General features: G+C 45.1%; 1 protein-coding gene across 1 annotated transcript in view; it reads right to left on the reverse strand.

The window, feature by feature from the left end:
- The window catches only part of PIFI (post-illumination chlorophyll fluorescence increase), a 91,070-nt gene that overhangs the window by 28,145 nt on the left and 47,280 nt on the right, over positions 1-15,645 (reverse strand). Inside the window, exon 6 of the mRNA XM_086810759.1 lies at positions 4,644-4,756. Coding sequence (XP_086666885.1) covers positions 4,644-4,756 — 113 coding nt within the window. The remainder of the gene's footprint in view (positions 1-4,643; positions 4,757-15,645) is intronic.

The following is a 15,645-nucleotide window of genomic DNA, read 5'->3' on the forward strand; positions in this document are numbered from 1 at the left end:
TCTCTTTTGCATGGCTGACAAACACTTTTGAAGTGGATGTGATGACAGCATGGCACAAACTGGATGCAGCTAATTGTGCAAATCTAGAAGAGTACAATAAGAAGTTTTGGGATGCACTCTTGCCAGTAACTTCTTACAGGACAGTGCCATTGTCAAAGCAAATAGAGAAGTACTGCTGTGGTTTGCCCAAAGAGATCAGGGATTACTGTATTAAGACCAATGTTTCCAACATGACTCAACTAATTGAGAATGCAAACATGGCTAATGCACTGCTTCAGGGAGGTTCAGGTGGTTTCAAGAGCACAGTGAAGAAGGAACCTCAAGGCAAAGGACAGAAGAGGCCACTGTAGGGCAAGTCATTTGAAGAGAGAAAGGCATTGATGCAAGCTGGGAAATGTTTCATCTGTGAACAGAAAGGGCATATGGCTGAAAAATGTCCACAACAGCCAACAAAAGATGCGGAGGATAAACAAGGGCCACCCAAGAAGAAGACAATGCTGAGTGCAGGATTGATACCTGACATGGTTGGTGACCAGCCATGTGATCATGCGACAGAATTGTGCAGAGCATGGGGTAAAATCAGAGATGCTACAGTGCTGATTTTCTTTGACCCTGGTGCTCGAGCCAACTTTATTTCACCGGCATTGGCAACCAAGTTGGGAATTCGTGCTGAAGAGATGGGACCAGTTGGACAGGCTGATTTGGCATGCCCTGGGCATTCAATTCCTGTCACTTCTATACTTGGCAAACTTCGCATGCATATACAGAGTTATGTCGACACAGAGGAGTTTCTTATCATGCCCTTGGAAGGATGTGATGTCCTGTTGGGAATTCCATGGTGTAATAGGAAACATGCAGTGTTGGATGCTTTCAACAGGAAAATCACAATTGTACATAGGGACAAGACTCATGTTCTGGATGTGAAGCTGAAAGGAGAGTCTCTCCCAGTTATTTCTGCTTTTTGAACCTGAATTTTGAATGACCTGTACATTTGTATTATATGTTTGGCAATGTACAGTTTTGACATTTGTTGTCAATGACATAATCAATGAATGAACTTTCAGTGCTTTGAAGTTGTATCTGTTACACTTCAATGAATGATTATACGTGTTCTGAGACTAATAGGGCCGGGACACGTGCCATCGCCCTGTGTTGCATCCGGAAACATGTATTTGAAAGGCTTGAACCTGCAATGACACAAATGGTAGTGAGGAATTCCTATCATCGCCCCGTGTCATCTGTTGACAGGAGACACATGCGATGACACTAATCACCTGGGGAATCTTGTGATCGTCCTGTGTCATCCGTTTGCATGTGGACTTGCAATCGAGGTCGCTTACTTCTTTCAAGAGGGGGGTATGTCACCAGGAGGTTAAACTTTTTGCAGTTGCTTTCTTTATTTACATTTCTTTATAAATATATATATTTTTCTTTTCTTTCTCTTTGGTTGCTGTTGTTTTCCCCCCGGGATCTCTTGGAAGGGCTTGGACCATTGCAATGTCAGAATGGGTCAGCCACTGGGACTTTGGACCAGTGGTTGGCTAAGCCTGAGAACTGCATTGAAAGATGAATGACAGTGTCCAGGACATGGCCACTGAATGAGAGCATAGGCCGGTTTACACTAGTAAGTGGCCGCCACCGATATGTGAATGTATCTTGAATTCTAAGCAAATTCTGAAGTTACCATAGTGGTCAAAGATGGTCAGGAGACCAGAAGAAATGCAAATGACATCATCCCTAAAATCTAGGGAACTGCTATTTTGGGCAGTGTCGGAATTGAAAAGTGTTCGCGTCAGTTTGTGCGGAATGTCAAGGGGACCAAAAGCTGGCAAAGAACTGTTGTGAGAATGTGAACCAGTCAGGAGATTTTTAGCTTGGAAGATTGCATGTGGAAAAGGCTTAAAAATGTGCCAAGTGTCAAATTTATGTGCATTTTCCACACTGGGAAGAGGGAAGCATGGGATTTTGGGCTGAATGAGGCTCATTTGCAGCCATTATGGTGGATTGTTGCAGGTTAAGAGCTATTGTGGTGCACTCCCTTGCCCTGCAACTCATGTATTGAGGGTTGAGCTTGCTCCCCACAGCCTCTCTCTCTCTCTCTTTCTCTTGCAGACTATGGTAATGCTCTCATCAGATAAAATCAGGTACAGTTGTGTGAATTTCATGCTTATATGCAAAGGCTAGTTGCCTCCTTGAACATGAACCGGTGTAGTTAGTTCCTACACCAAAGCAGTGACGGAAGAGGGTAATAACCTCTTCAATACAACGCTGTTTCAGCACTGTTTAGGTGCTGTTTTTGGACTGTTATGTTGCCCGGTTGATGCCAGAATGCAGTAGGACTTTGCTAAAGTCTTCCAGGACAGTACAAGGGTTAATTTGGGCTGAAAACAGAGCTGAAAACAGGCCTGTGCAGAAAATTACAGCAAGCTGAATTGTGATGTTTTGGGCTCCATTGGGTAGTCTGATGCCTATGGAAGTGAGCCTGTCAGTTGGGACTCATTCTGAGATGTTATGGAACAGTTTTAGTGCAGTTATGCTGGCAAATTTCTCCCAGAATTTGTAAAACTCAGCTGGTGCAAGTAGAGTGCTTTGTTGCACTCGTGCTTTGTATTTTCCAACTTTTTAACAATAAATAAATACCACAAGGGGCGCCGGACTTCGGGGCCAATGTGTTGTTGAGCGAGGGAGCGAGGATTCTGTGATTGTGTGTCTGAGTAAGTCCAGGTTATTTGTGAATGAATTGCCGCTTTATGTGTCCATAGACCGGTTTTAATGTCCCTTTCCAATATATAATCACAAGCTTCCACACTGACCAAACAAGAGCAAAAGAGTTAATTAGGGATGATTGGTGGCAGTTTTACATCCACATGACATAGGTTCACAACCTGACACCCTTCCATCAGAAACGGGTCCTGACATAAGACTGCTCAGTAGGCCCTTGGATTGAGGCCCGCCCCACAAAAGGGACGTGTCTCAAGACATCTCAGAGACTTGCAGTTCATGAGAATGAGGAAGCACAAAGAAAAATTTGGCTGAAAACTGCAAAAACTTCACCGTGCTGAGAAAAGAAAACAAAAAAAAGAATTTGAAAACTGAAAAAAGGAAAAAATTGACAACGGAAACAAACAAAGAAAGGCAAATTTTACATTTTTAAATTCCATAAAGAGAAGAAAATCCAATTTTTAAAAAGGAAACTTGAGAAAATCTGAAAAAGAAAAATTCAGGGTGTGAAGGCTTGAATTACGCATAATTCAACCTTTACAAATCACCCGTGAATCGACTTCACCAAATGGTGAGTAATTTGATGAATGGTGCATGAATGAATAACGCATAATTTGTGCTTAAATTAAGCGCCACATAAATCAAATCTGAGCTATATGAAAACCACTAGTAGTTATCAATGCCCTAATGACTATATACGAATATGAATGACTATATACGATGCTAATATTGAGCCCTTTTGGGCTGCATTTGCTGCTCTTGGGGCTGGAGTGGAGGTTATGAAGAAGCTGTTTATGGGAAAATGGGACAGTCATTTTAGTTGCTGCTTCAGGCTGGATCTTGGTTGCTATAGGGACCTTGAGGGCTGCATTCACTGCTCTTAGGGCTGGGGTGGAGGCTATGAAGAAAGGGGAGAGGGATTGGAGGATATTTATAGGAACACACCCCAACCCACACACACAAAAGAAGAGTCGTCCAGCCTGCTAGCAGATGTGGCCCTAAAAGGCCTATGATCGTGCCTCCATCCACATGCCAAGCGCATGCTATACAAGATAAGAGAGACACTATTTGCCATCCACTCCTGTGGCGAAAATCCCTTGTGCTGACAGCAACTTCAGCCCTAAAGAAACCTTTTCCCTTACCATCTGCGTTATCTCTTGAATGTGCAAAGTTTGGAGGTCATAGCACACATGCCGCCTGTTGCTTGCAACCTTCCACCCAATTTGTCTTTGCAACCTAAACCCTAGAAAATTGCCCTGATTGTACAGATGGCAGCCCATGCTTGCTGTAAGTTCTCCTCATCAATCCAATTTTACAAATAGAGTGGCCGATTTCGCTAAAGTTTTGTGCCAAAGTTCATGTCCAATTTCGTCCAATGAATAAAAAGGGCCCTTTTTAAACATCAGCCCCTAAGTACTGATAGGTACTGATGAATAATGGGTCCTTTCAAATAAACTGTACTGAAAAACTTTTTCAATACACTTACTAACGCCATACTACACCTGAGAATGCCAACTCTTGCCATTTCATATCTTAAACTCAAGTTCCAGCATGATCCCACCATCTTTGAATAGTTGTTCCTGCTCAGTATCAAGCCTAGACAATCTATATCCTTATTTCTTCCCCATGACAAAGAGAATGAGCCTTCTGCTTCAGAGAGAAAAGAGCTCTGTGTGGCAATCTCTACATGCCTCCTATGGTTGGAAAACTGCCCCAATTTTCATAGGAGATGAGCAGGGCTGAGACATGGGCCCGGAAAACGGCTAAAAGGTGAGAAAATATAGTACCTGAAGCTTGTAAGAAGTTCGGACTTATCAATGTTACGAACTGTATACTAGGCCATGCTAATGCTTACCCCAAAACACACACACACACAAAATAAAAAAGATGACAAACAACAAATGTTGGAATGACGTGTACACCTCACTGAAAAACACAGCAGGCTTGTTTTTCCACTTCTTTGGTATTTCAAATTTCAGTTTGTAGGGCCCATCCCACTCTTTTCCATCCGTGAAAGAAAACTCCAGGGTCAAGGCTGCATGCAAAGATCAGAAGATAAACACTTTCATGAGATAACCTGATAAAATATCTTGGTAGATGACATTATTGCATCTTACCAAGCCAACATCAAACAAGCTAAGATTAAAATGTATCCAAGCGTCCAAATAAAGAAAAAAATGATGAACAGCCAATAGCAAAGCAAGAATAGAAGAAAAAGATGGCACAAAGATAAAAATGAACATAATCGAGTAAAGGAGTAACTACACAAACAAAACAGGGCTTTTTAAGGTCATAGTTATGATGATTTAACAAACATGAAAAAAACTGTAAAGAAAGAGGAATCAAAAGATTATGAAGAAAAGGAAAGGAGATTATACTACCGTCCTACAAGGGACCACAAGGGTCAACCAGACCCCGTGATACATCAGAAGTGTCTGTGTTATGCACAATGGCATGAAAAGAAAAAACTTAAAAAAACTCGAAGTTCGAAAATTGAAACATGGTTTGTAAAGTGCCTAGCTAATAAGGTGGCTAGTAAAGTAAAGCATGATACTTATTGTTCCTAGCACTATGTGTGGAAACATCATCTGTGTACATTGAAAGCCAAAGGAAATATTAGGTAGCCCCAAAGTGAAAAGAGAACAATACTCCTTACAATAGTTTCACAAGCACTATATCCACGAGTACTACTCGACACTTAAACGTCTAGACCACCATCTCCCCGTGGAACATACTCAAAGTAATACCCCCGCTAATACACCGAAGAAAAAACTCTGGTTGTTGTCAGTACAGTCTCCAAGAAATCTATGCACTGTGAAGATACCAACTAGTATATGCTCCCAAGGTGAAGACAAACCTAGTGAGGTCATCCTCTGGTGTGTAATTGCCATCAAAAACTGCAAGTACTCCACCCAACACAAGAGGCAGATAAGAAGAGTCCTTGTCAAATCCCCATAGGATCTCCTCGTAGAACGCTCCTGGTACAAGACTCGAAACCTGAACAAACCAAACAAACGTGAAGGGGGTGCAGGCCTGACTCACCTCCCAACCTTGACAACCATGGGCAAGCCCACTAGTCTTGGCTATTCCCACCGAGCCACGAGCTGAGCTAACTAGATGGACGTACCAACCAATCTTTACCTCATGACGTCCCATACCGCCACGAAGCTACCCTCGCGGGCCTCGAGACTGCTGCCAGCCTTGGCTGCATAAAGCATGTGCACGTCTGCACTAGATCTAGACTCCTAACCATAGAGCTCTCACATAGACACACGAGACTCTATGAACTAATGACTAACCTTGGCCACCCTTTTATAGGCTCTTGGCCGGTCATCGGGCATCCACACTTGGGCGCCCTCCCGTCCATGCTTGGGAGCCGCCCATTAGTCTATCCCTAACTCAACTCACCAATCAACCTGCCTAGCTCCAAGCTTCCCCAAACCTCGAAGCTAGTCTCCCCTTCCTCTAAGAGCTCACTCCTGAGCTCACTAAAAATCGAGGGTAATTCCTCTAAAGGGTAGTCAATGTCTCCCATGTAGCGTCCTCCTCAACACGATCCTTCCACTTGATCTTGTATTCCGTGATAAGTGTATTACGCAATCATCTTTCACGAAATCCAAGAATCTTTTCAGGTTCGTGTGGAACAAATGTCATGTCCTCAACATTTATGATTTCTTTAGGAGTAACTAACTCGTCTGTTCCACCCAGTACTTCCTTAAGTCCTGACATGAAATACAGGATGAACTTTCACATGAGAAGGCAAATCCAATTCATATGCGATTGAACCAATCCGTCATGTAATACGAAATGGTCCACAGTATCTAGGGGATAACTTCGGAGATCGACCTGTCCGTAAAGTCTCGGAATCTTTCCGAACTCGCAAATACACCATCGTTCCTTCAGAGAACTCTCTGGGTGAACGATGTCTATTAGAATAAAATCTGTCTCTGTCTTGAGCACTTTTAATAGATTCTTTCGCAACTTGTAACATTTCTTGCATATCTTGCAGAAAATTGCGTACTGCATCATGCTGAAGTCCTGAGAATCCCGCTGTAACAAGTGATCTAGGTTGAAAACCATATCATCTTTCTCAGCTTGGCTCATCCTGTAAGGTGGAATACTAACAAGGTGAGCACCAGGGACCAGGTCAATACGATGATCTACTGTCCTTTTAGGTGGTAAGCCGGATGGCAGTTCCTTAGGAAAGACATCTTGAAACAAATCAAGTATCTTCTTTAGTTCTTTGCTTTCAAACACACTTAATTCATTGACATCCATAGTAGGTATGAGAAATGAAGAAAGTGGAATCAAGACACAATGGAAAGCAGTATACAAAGAAGAATCCGTTATATTACCAAAATCAATTGTATGTACAAGAGGTCTCTGAGAGGGATGTATACAATCACCTAAGAGACTATACTGGGTGTTCCTATGTTCAAAAGAAAAAGTATGACTAGGCCAATCTATCTGGACTTGAAGACTCAATCCCTAATAACAAGTCTACATGCTCTAGATGCATAATATAGCACTCAAGAGTATCTTCGTAGTACTGAATCCAGATCGGTAGCTTCTTCACCTTTCGATCCCATACTTGCCGACCTGCAAGTAAGCGTACCTCATAGGTATGATTGTTGGGTATTGTGTCAAGACCCAATTTCTGCACGAGTTTGTAATAAACAAAATTGTGTGAGCTGCCAGGGTCTAGAAGAATGTGGATTCTATGGCCATCACTTCTCCATAAACTCAGAGAAGATCATGCACGCCAAAAACTTTAGAGTTGAACAAACAATCAGGACATGAACTAGGGCGAGAAAGTACAGGAACTGACGTTCCTGTCAAAGGCAGCTAACCAGTTGTCTTTCAAAGACAACTGGTTAGCTGCCTTTGGCTTGGGTCCTGCGTTGGTCTTTGCACCTTTTGCTTCGGACACTCGTTATACATATGTCCTTTTCTTCGCAAATGAAGCAACGTCCCTCCTCCTTGAGCTTCAAAGCCTTAAGGAGACGTTTTTTCTTTGCTGGGGTCAGAGTAGAATTCTTCGAAGGTCGGTCCAAAGACTTTCCTTCAGTCGTGCTAGCCATCGGTCCGAGAACTTTGTTTTGTGCTTATTCCCCTGCTTGGTCAGGAGTTTAGACTTGGAAGAGACCATTGTATCATCATAGATCACCTGGACTTGTAAAGGGGCATGCATCTCGCTCATATTGGGATGTCAGTAATTATTTATGTTTTCTAGCTTATTTTGATTTAAAACAAAACAACCTTAGGCTTAACTTAACTACTGCACTTACTTATACTTAAGAGATAGACAATGAGGTCAATGCAATGCAATGCAGCTATATTAATCCTAATGATGAATTTTTTACAAATGAGATCTATGAATAGATCTATGCTTGCCCTAAATGAATATCCTTCTCAGGATGAGAGAGAGATGCTGAATGAAGATGATGACTGATTGTTCCCTTCTCCAATGATGAGGTCCACCCTTTGGATGCTAGCTTACCTCTATGTAGGAGGCAAGAGAATGAATGCATACTGCCTGACTGCTGTCTACTGACTGTATGCTGATTGTGATGCTGATCCCCTTTGATCCATAGGCTGGAAACGCTGAGGAGATTGGAGATCCTGAGATGATAGATTGAATGAATTTGATTGCTTTATATATAAGATTATGCTGCTGGTCGGCCACGCAACTGTTGTCGGCCAGCTATCTATGTCTTCACGAGTTATCAATGCCTAATATGCTCTTTTGTGTGCTATTGGCTGTTGCTGATAATTCCCACCACTGGTGATAATACCTAGTCGGTTGGTCCCACAGTCCAGGACCTACAAATGCTACACGCCCTAAATGCTTATGATGCCTTATGTGTTGTTGTAGGTGCTGTAACAGCCCCTTACACTGATGCTCATGCTGTGATCTATCTGCTTAATGCTTATGAATACCTAGAATGCCATGTCACCTATACACCAACTAGGTGTATACGACATAGTCACAAGGAACGGGGGACGGTAACGGGGGACGTGGACGGGGACGGGACGGGGGACGGCCATAAGTAGGGAACGGGGACGGGGGAGGGAACGGCACTCAAAAAATACTTTTTTTTTTAGTTTTTCCACCCTCAGGTAACTACGCAGGCACCGGCTAACTCTACTTTGTGAGTCCCCTCTATATGAGGAGAAGGCATTTATGAGTAGCACGGGTCACCTGATAGGTCCCGGTTTAAACACCGGATGGTGGCCGATTGTGGCCAGATAGCATGAGACGATTCTGGAGAAGGTTGGCACACTGCCAACCAAGCTACATGCATATGCGGTGAGTTATTATACACCTACTGCATATGGGCTGTAAATTTTGAGTCCGGCGGCGCGCAGTTTCACACCAACCTACTTGGGGGAAGGTGCGGAGGGGGGCGTGAGCCCCTCTCTGCAGGGGGTCCGGGGGGGAGATGACTCCCCCCGGCCCGAAGGGCCGTTTACGCTAAACTCCATGTTTGTAGCCTTGTAGCCTTGTTCTATATATAGATATTAGATAGGCAAGAGAGAGGCAAGGGCAAGTGAGAGAGAGAGAGAGAGAGAGAGAGGCAAGGGCCAAGCCTCAAGGGCCAAGGCCCAAGGCCCAAGCCTCAAACTTAAGCCTCAAGGGCAAGAGAGAGAGAGAGGGCCAAACAAGCCTCAAAGAGCCAACAAGAAATGGGAAGCGCAACGGCCAAAAACGGCAGGCGTCTCTCTGCCGTCCCCTCACAGGTCCGTCCCTCACCGGCGTCCCCGTCCCTGCGCCGTCCCCGTCGCCGTCCCCTGTGAGAAACGCGCCATGGGGGACGTCCGTCCGTCCCCGTTGCTGGTCCGTCCCGAATCGGCGTCCCCACGTTCCAAGCTGCCGTCCCCTCCGTCCCCTATGACTATGGTATACGACATTCCCCTCTGCTAAACTGTTGCTAGGTGGTACACCTGACAACCTTTCGACTCCTCTGTTGATCCTCCTCCACTGAAACAACTGCCCCACTTTGTCTTCTTCTACCGGGACTGAGGTCAATTATAGAAGTTGAATCCAAAGACCTCCACTGCGGGAACTGAATGGCAAATGCTGATAGATCTGCTTGGAAAAACCTAAAACACCACTGACCTGTCTGTGAAATCTTTTCACACACCATCTCCGCCGTTCATGAACCTCTAAACCTCGTGAGGTGATGTTGGAGCAAACTTCCATCTTCTTATGTGGAAGAGAACCCCTTGCTGGTGCCAGTTGAAGCCCAAAACTCTATTTGCTCCTTTGATGATGGATGTCATTCTTCCCCAGAGAACTCATGGGTAAATCATGTATGCCTTGCAGATGCAAGATGCTAGACTAACTGCTAGGATGACTACTATGCTGATGTAAGCCATGTGCAACCCTGTGTTATGCAAGAATGCAAATGGCTGGGTTATTGATGCATACCTAAGGGGAAAACCCTAAGGATGGCCTGCAAGATCTTGAGAACTGGATTTAACTTGACTTACAGAATGACTTATGGAATAAACATGAACTAAGGCTGGTTACCCTGTAATGCTCTGATACCAATATGACATGCGAGGGATTGATCATAATAAAACAACCTTGGGCTTAACTAAACTACACTTAAGAGAAAGACAATGGTGTCAATGCAATGCAATGCGGCTATATTAATCCTGATGATGAAATGTTTACAAATGAGATCTCGGAATAGATCTATGCTTGCCCTAAATGAATATCCTTCTCGAGATGAGAGAGATATGCTGAATGAAGATGATGACTAATTGTTCCCTTCTCCAATGCTGAGGTCCACCCTTTGGATGCTGGCTTTCCTTTATGTAGGAGGCAAGAGAATGATTAAATGCTACCTGAATGCTGTCTACTGACTGTATGCTGACTGCGTTTCTGATCCCCTTTGCTCCATAGGCTGGAAACACTGAGGAGACTGGAGATCCTGAGAAGATAGACTGAATGAATTCGATTGCTTTATATATAAGATTAGGCTGCTGGTCGGCCAAGCAACTGCTGTCGGCCAGCTGTCTATGTCTTCACGACTCATAAATGCCTAATATGCTCTTTTGTGTGCTGTCAGTTGCTGATAATTCCCACGATTGGTGATAATACCTAGTCGGCTGGTTCCACAGTCCACGAACTGAAAATGCCACATGCTCTAAATGCTTATGATGCCTTATGTGCTGCTGTAGGTGCTGTAACAGCCCTTTACGCTGATGCTCATGCTGTGATCTATCTGCTTAATGCTTATGAATCCCTAGAATGCCATGTCACCTGTACACCAACTGGGTGGTGTGCACGTGACACTGGAAGATATACAGACTATTATGTCACCTTTTTGAACAGAACTCTACACCGTCTCTCTCTTCTATCATGTCTTAATCATGTTCATTCAGCATTTTGTTCTTAATTAGGCTTAGGGCTATTGATCAGTACAGCAAGGCTTCCGCGCATGCAACATCCATACATGACAACAAGTCTATTTGGGAAAAATTGACAAACTAGAGAGAGGAGTGAAAACGACTTGCAAGCAAAGAAGTGCAGTGGGTGGGTGGCTAGAGGACCCCAAAGGTCTATGAGACCATGAGAGAAATGAAATGAAATGAAATGTTATATTAACGTCTTCAAAAGGCCATAATGACCTATGAGACCAAAAGTTACATCATGGTGGATCTGATACAATGTCTGGATTAAAAAACCCCAGAAAATGAAAAATAAAGATGATACTACTGGCACCTAGAAAGGAAACTGGAACTGGAAGGTAAACAGAAACCCTTATAGGGTGTGAATATAGTGAGGGGGGAAACGCTATGGAGGTGAGTGGAATATAGTGAGGGGATACAATATCATGTGGGACGGAGGGGTACACTATGGAGGTGCCTCCATCTCATATAATATGTGCCGCATCGGACGCTGGCGGATCTCCTCAATCTCCTCTGTGGTCAGCACCCTGACTGGGTGTCCCGCATGCCTCGCAAGAATAATCCGAATCCACCGCTGCAACCTCCGTCTATGCTGGGATGCCCTCCTCCGTAGTCGTGGGCGTCTGGACCACCCAAGCTCAATCGCACGATCAATCAGTGTACTTCTGGTGTGGGCGGTATCCATGTCCTGCTGTTGCTGTGGTCCATCTGGCGCAGTGATGGCTGGACTAAAGAAGTCTGTAATGTGCCTCTGAGTCTGGCTCTCTGTGCGCCTAAGCAGGCCATCTCTATGTCTCCGCAGCTCAAGCAAGAACAATCCCAAACACCTCTGGTCCTGGTACCCCATGACTCTAGAAAGTGGTCCAAAACCCTCTCTGAATAAACAGTGGAAACGACCACGTATCTCATAGTATGCAGTACAATGGCATATATAATGCAGCTCTGTCTCTGGCTCCCCATGGCATACTCAGCATATCCTGGCCTCAGCTTGTATACCTCTATATCGGCCAATCTCAATCTCAAGCTGGTGTGAGGATGTGCGAATCTGACCAATAGCACATCGTACTGCATGAGACAAGTGTACATCCATGTAACTGGGTCTGATCACAAAACCATCTGCTGTGAGCTGAAGAAAATGCTCTCTATAGAAAGCCATCTTCGTGCCCAGCTTCTCACTCGGCTGTATCCATGTCCTCCTAATGTCCAGCTGAACTAAATCCTGACGGATGAGTCTGGTAATCTCTGTCCGTGTGAGAGTGAGAGAGGGTGCCTCCAGAGAATACTGGAAGGGAGGCAATCTGTCCATGCTAAAACCATGTGCCTGGAACCAAGATGTCATCTGTCCATACCAACAAGCCGTGTCTCCTTGTAAAGCTAACTGTCGGGAGGACTCCAGGGCGAGGCGTGCATATCTGTCTCGAGGGAGATCCCACAAGCCATGTATGTAGGAGACTGATCTCGTAAGAGCCTCAATCACCAGAGGGGCAGCCGCCAGCTCTGCTCGAATAATCTCATGAGGTACCACGGCCTTGGCTCTAATAATCCTAGCAATCATAGATACCAAAGGCCTCTCCATACCTCTCCACCCGCCTGCGCTGTGATGGCCCATTGAAGGTCCCCATATCTGCACTCCATAAAGCATAGCTAATGTCACACTAGTGTCAAAAAGCCAAAGTTTCGTTCGAGGTTCCTGAAACTGAACCTGCGAACACATCCTCTCCAAACCACCCAGGGCTGCATGTGCTCTAGTCAATCTAGTCTCTGTTGCTCTCCTCATCGAAAACACTGGCCCACTGAATACTACCCCAAGATATGTATATGCATCTGTATACTCCACAATCTCCTGCCCATATGTAAATGTGGAAGCTGATCGCCTAACCCACTGTGGCGTGGTGTTAAACACCATAACCTTGGTTTTGCAAAGGTTAACAAACAATCCACTATCATGTGCAGACTCATGTAAAGCATCCACAGAGAGAGAGAGAGAGAGAGAGAGAGAGAGAGAGAGAGAGAGAGAGAGAAATAAAATGAAATGAAATGATATACTAACGTCTTCAGAAGGCCAAAATGACCTATGAGACCAAAAAGGTTACAACAATTGGTGGATCTGATACAATGTCTGTGTAAGAAAAGCTAAAAATAGCTAAACAACTAACTGAAACTGAAACAACTATGAGGAAAAGTACGGTACTAGGAGCTCCTAATGGATAACATCTCGGAGGAAAACTCCAGCAACAAAGGTAAGCATCATACACATCACTATCCAAAGATGTCTCTCATCGGTCGATGGCGGATATCCTCAATGTCCTCCATGGTGAGTACTCTAACTGGACGTCTCCCATGCCGTGCTAGTATGGTCCTGATCCTCTATTGTAGTCTCCGCCGGTGTCAAGATGGGCCTCTCATCTTGGGGCCCTTGGACCGCCCTAGCTCTATAGCCCAATCAATCAGTGTACCTCTGGTGCGGCTATACTCTGGGGCTAGCTGCAATGCCTGCTGGCCTGACTGCTCAATCTCTGGTCGAAAGAAGTCTGTAATCTGCCTCTGTAGGTGTCTCTCCCTCTCTGATCCCCTCCCTCCCTCTCTATGTATACGAAGCTCCAGCAAGTATAATCCGAGGCATCTCTGATCCTGGTATCTCATGACTCTAGAAAGTGGTCCGAAACCCTCTCTAAACAGGCAATGAAAACGGCCTCGTATTTCATAATATACTAGACAGTGACATATGTCTCTGGCTCCATCTGGCACAGCTGACAAATCCTGGCCTCAGCTGGTACTCCTCTGAATCTGCCAGTCTCAATCTCTAGCTGGTGTGAGGATGTGCGCATCTGACCAATAGCACACCGTACCCCATGAGAAAGATGAGTATCCATGTAGCTGGGTCTAATCACAAACCCATCCTGCGTGAGCTGGAGAAGATGATCTCTATAGAAAGCCATCTTCGTACCAAGCTCGTGTGTCGGCTGTATCCATGTCCTAGTGTCCAGCTAAATCAAGTCCTGCCTGATAAGTCTGGTAATCTCTGCCCGTGTGAGAGAGAGGGAGGGTGCATCCAGGGAGTACTGAAATGGAGGTAGCCTGTCCATACTAAAGCCATGCAGCTGGAACCAAGCGGTCATCTGTGCATACCAACATGATCCGTCTCCCTGTGATGCCAACTGTCGTGAAGACTCCAGGGCTAAGCGAGCATATCTGTCTCTAGGGAGAGCCCAAGTGCTATGTATAAAGGAGACTGATCGAGTGAGTGCCTCTACTACCAATGGGGGGGCAGCCATCTCTGCACGGATAATATCATGTGGTACGGAGGCCTTGGCCCTAATCATCCGGGAAATCATAGAAACCAAGGGCCTCTCCATACGTCTCCATCCATCAGTGCTACCAGCTCCGCTGTGGTGATCCACTGAGGGTCCCCATATCTCCACTCCATACAGCATGGCTGAAGTGACCAAAGTGTCAGAGAGCCAGAGCTTTGTTCGAGGTTCCTGAAACTGAACCTGCGAACACATCCTCTCTAGTCTCCCCAATGCTGCATAAGCTTTGGTCAATCTGGTCTCCGCTGCTCTCCTCAAGGAAAATAGTGGGCCACTAACACCAAGGTAAGTAAGTATATGCATCTGTATACTCCAGTGTCTCCTGACCATATGTAAAGGTGGGTACTGACCTCCTAACCCACTGTGCTGTGGTGTTAAACACCATCACCTTGGTTTTACCAAGGTTAACAGACAATCCACTGTCCTGTGCAAACGTGTGCAATGCATCCAAATGACGCTGCATCCCCTCTGGAGAATCTGAGATCAGCACAATATCATCAGCATACAATAACAGCGGAATCCATGTCCCTGCTAGTTGTGCTCCTCTGTCACCCTCCCGTTCTACATAGTCCGAAACCTCATAAGGTGGGAGAAAGGGGGAAGCCCTATTTCACCCCAATAGTGGAGTGAACCATCTCAGATATACCCTGAGTAGTACGTACCTGCCCCACAATTGTCCTGTATAAAGCCATGATTCCCCAAATCAGCTCTGTGGGCACTCCCATCTCCTGCAGTCTGCGCATCAATCTGGCTCTCGGTACTATGTCAAAAGCTTTGCGGAAATCCACAAAGAAACAATAAATCCTCTTGCCATATAATCTGCCCTCCTCAATAATAGCTCTGAGTGTCAAGATATGGTCAAGAGTGGAGAAACCTCTCCTGAACCCTGCCTACCCTGATGCACGTATGCCCTCTCTCTCTGCCCATCTACTCAACTCCTACTCAAGGATAGATGCATATAATCTAGCCAATGTGTGACCAATCATGATGGTACGATAATTCCCAGGAAGCATGGGATCCCCTGACTTGAAGATAGGCACAATCGTGGACATATTCCAAGTCTTAGGAAAACCCTCACACATGGCTCGGTTAAACATCATAGCAATAAGCTCTGCAAGCATATCTCTTGCATGAATAAAGTGCTCTGCTACCAAACCATCATGATCATATGCTCTCTCAGTCCTCATCCTGT

Source organism: Cibotium barometz, chromosome 16, assembly GCF_041138505.1.
Source record: "Cibotium barometz isolate CiBa-2024 chromosome 16, ASM4113850v1, whole genome shotgun sequence".
In the NCBI taxonomy this organism is placed as follows: domain Eukaryota; kingdom Viridiplantae; phylum Streptophyta; class Polypodiopsida; order Cyatheales; family Cibotiaceae; genus Cibotium; species Cibotium barometz.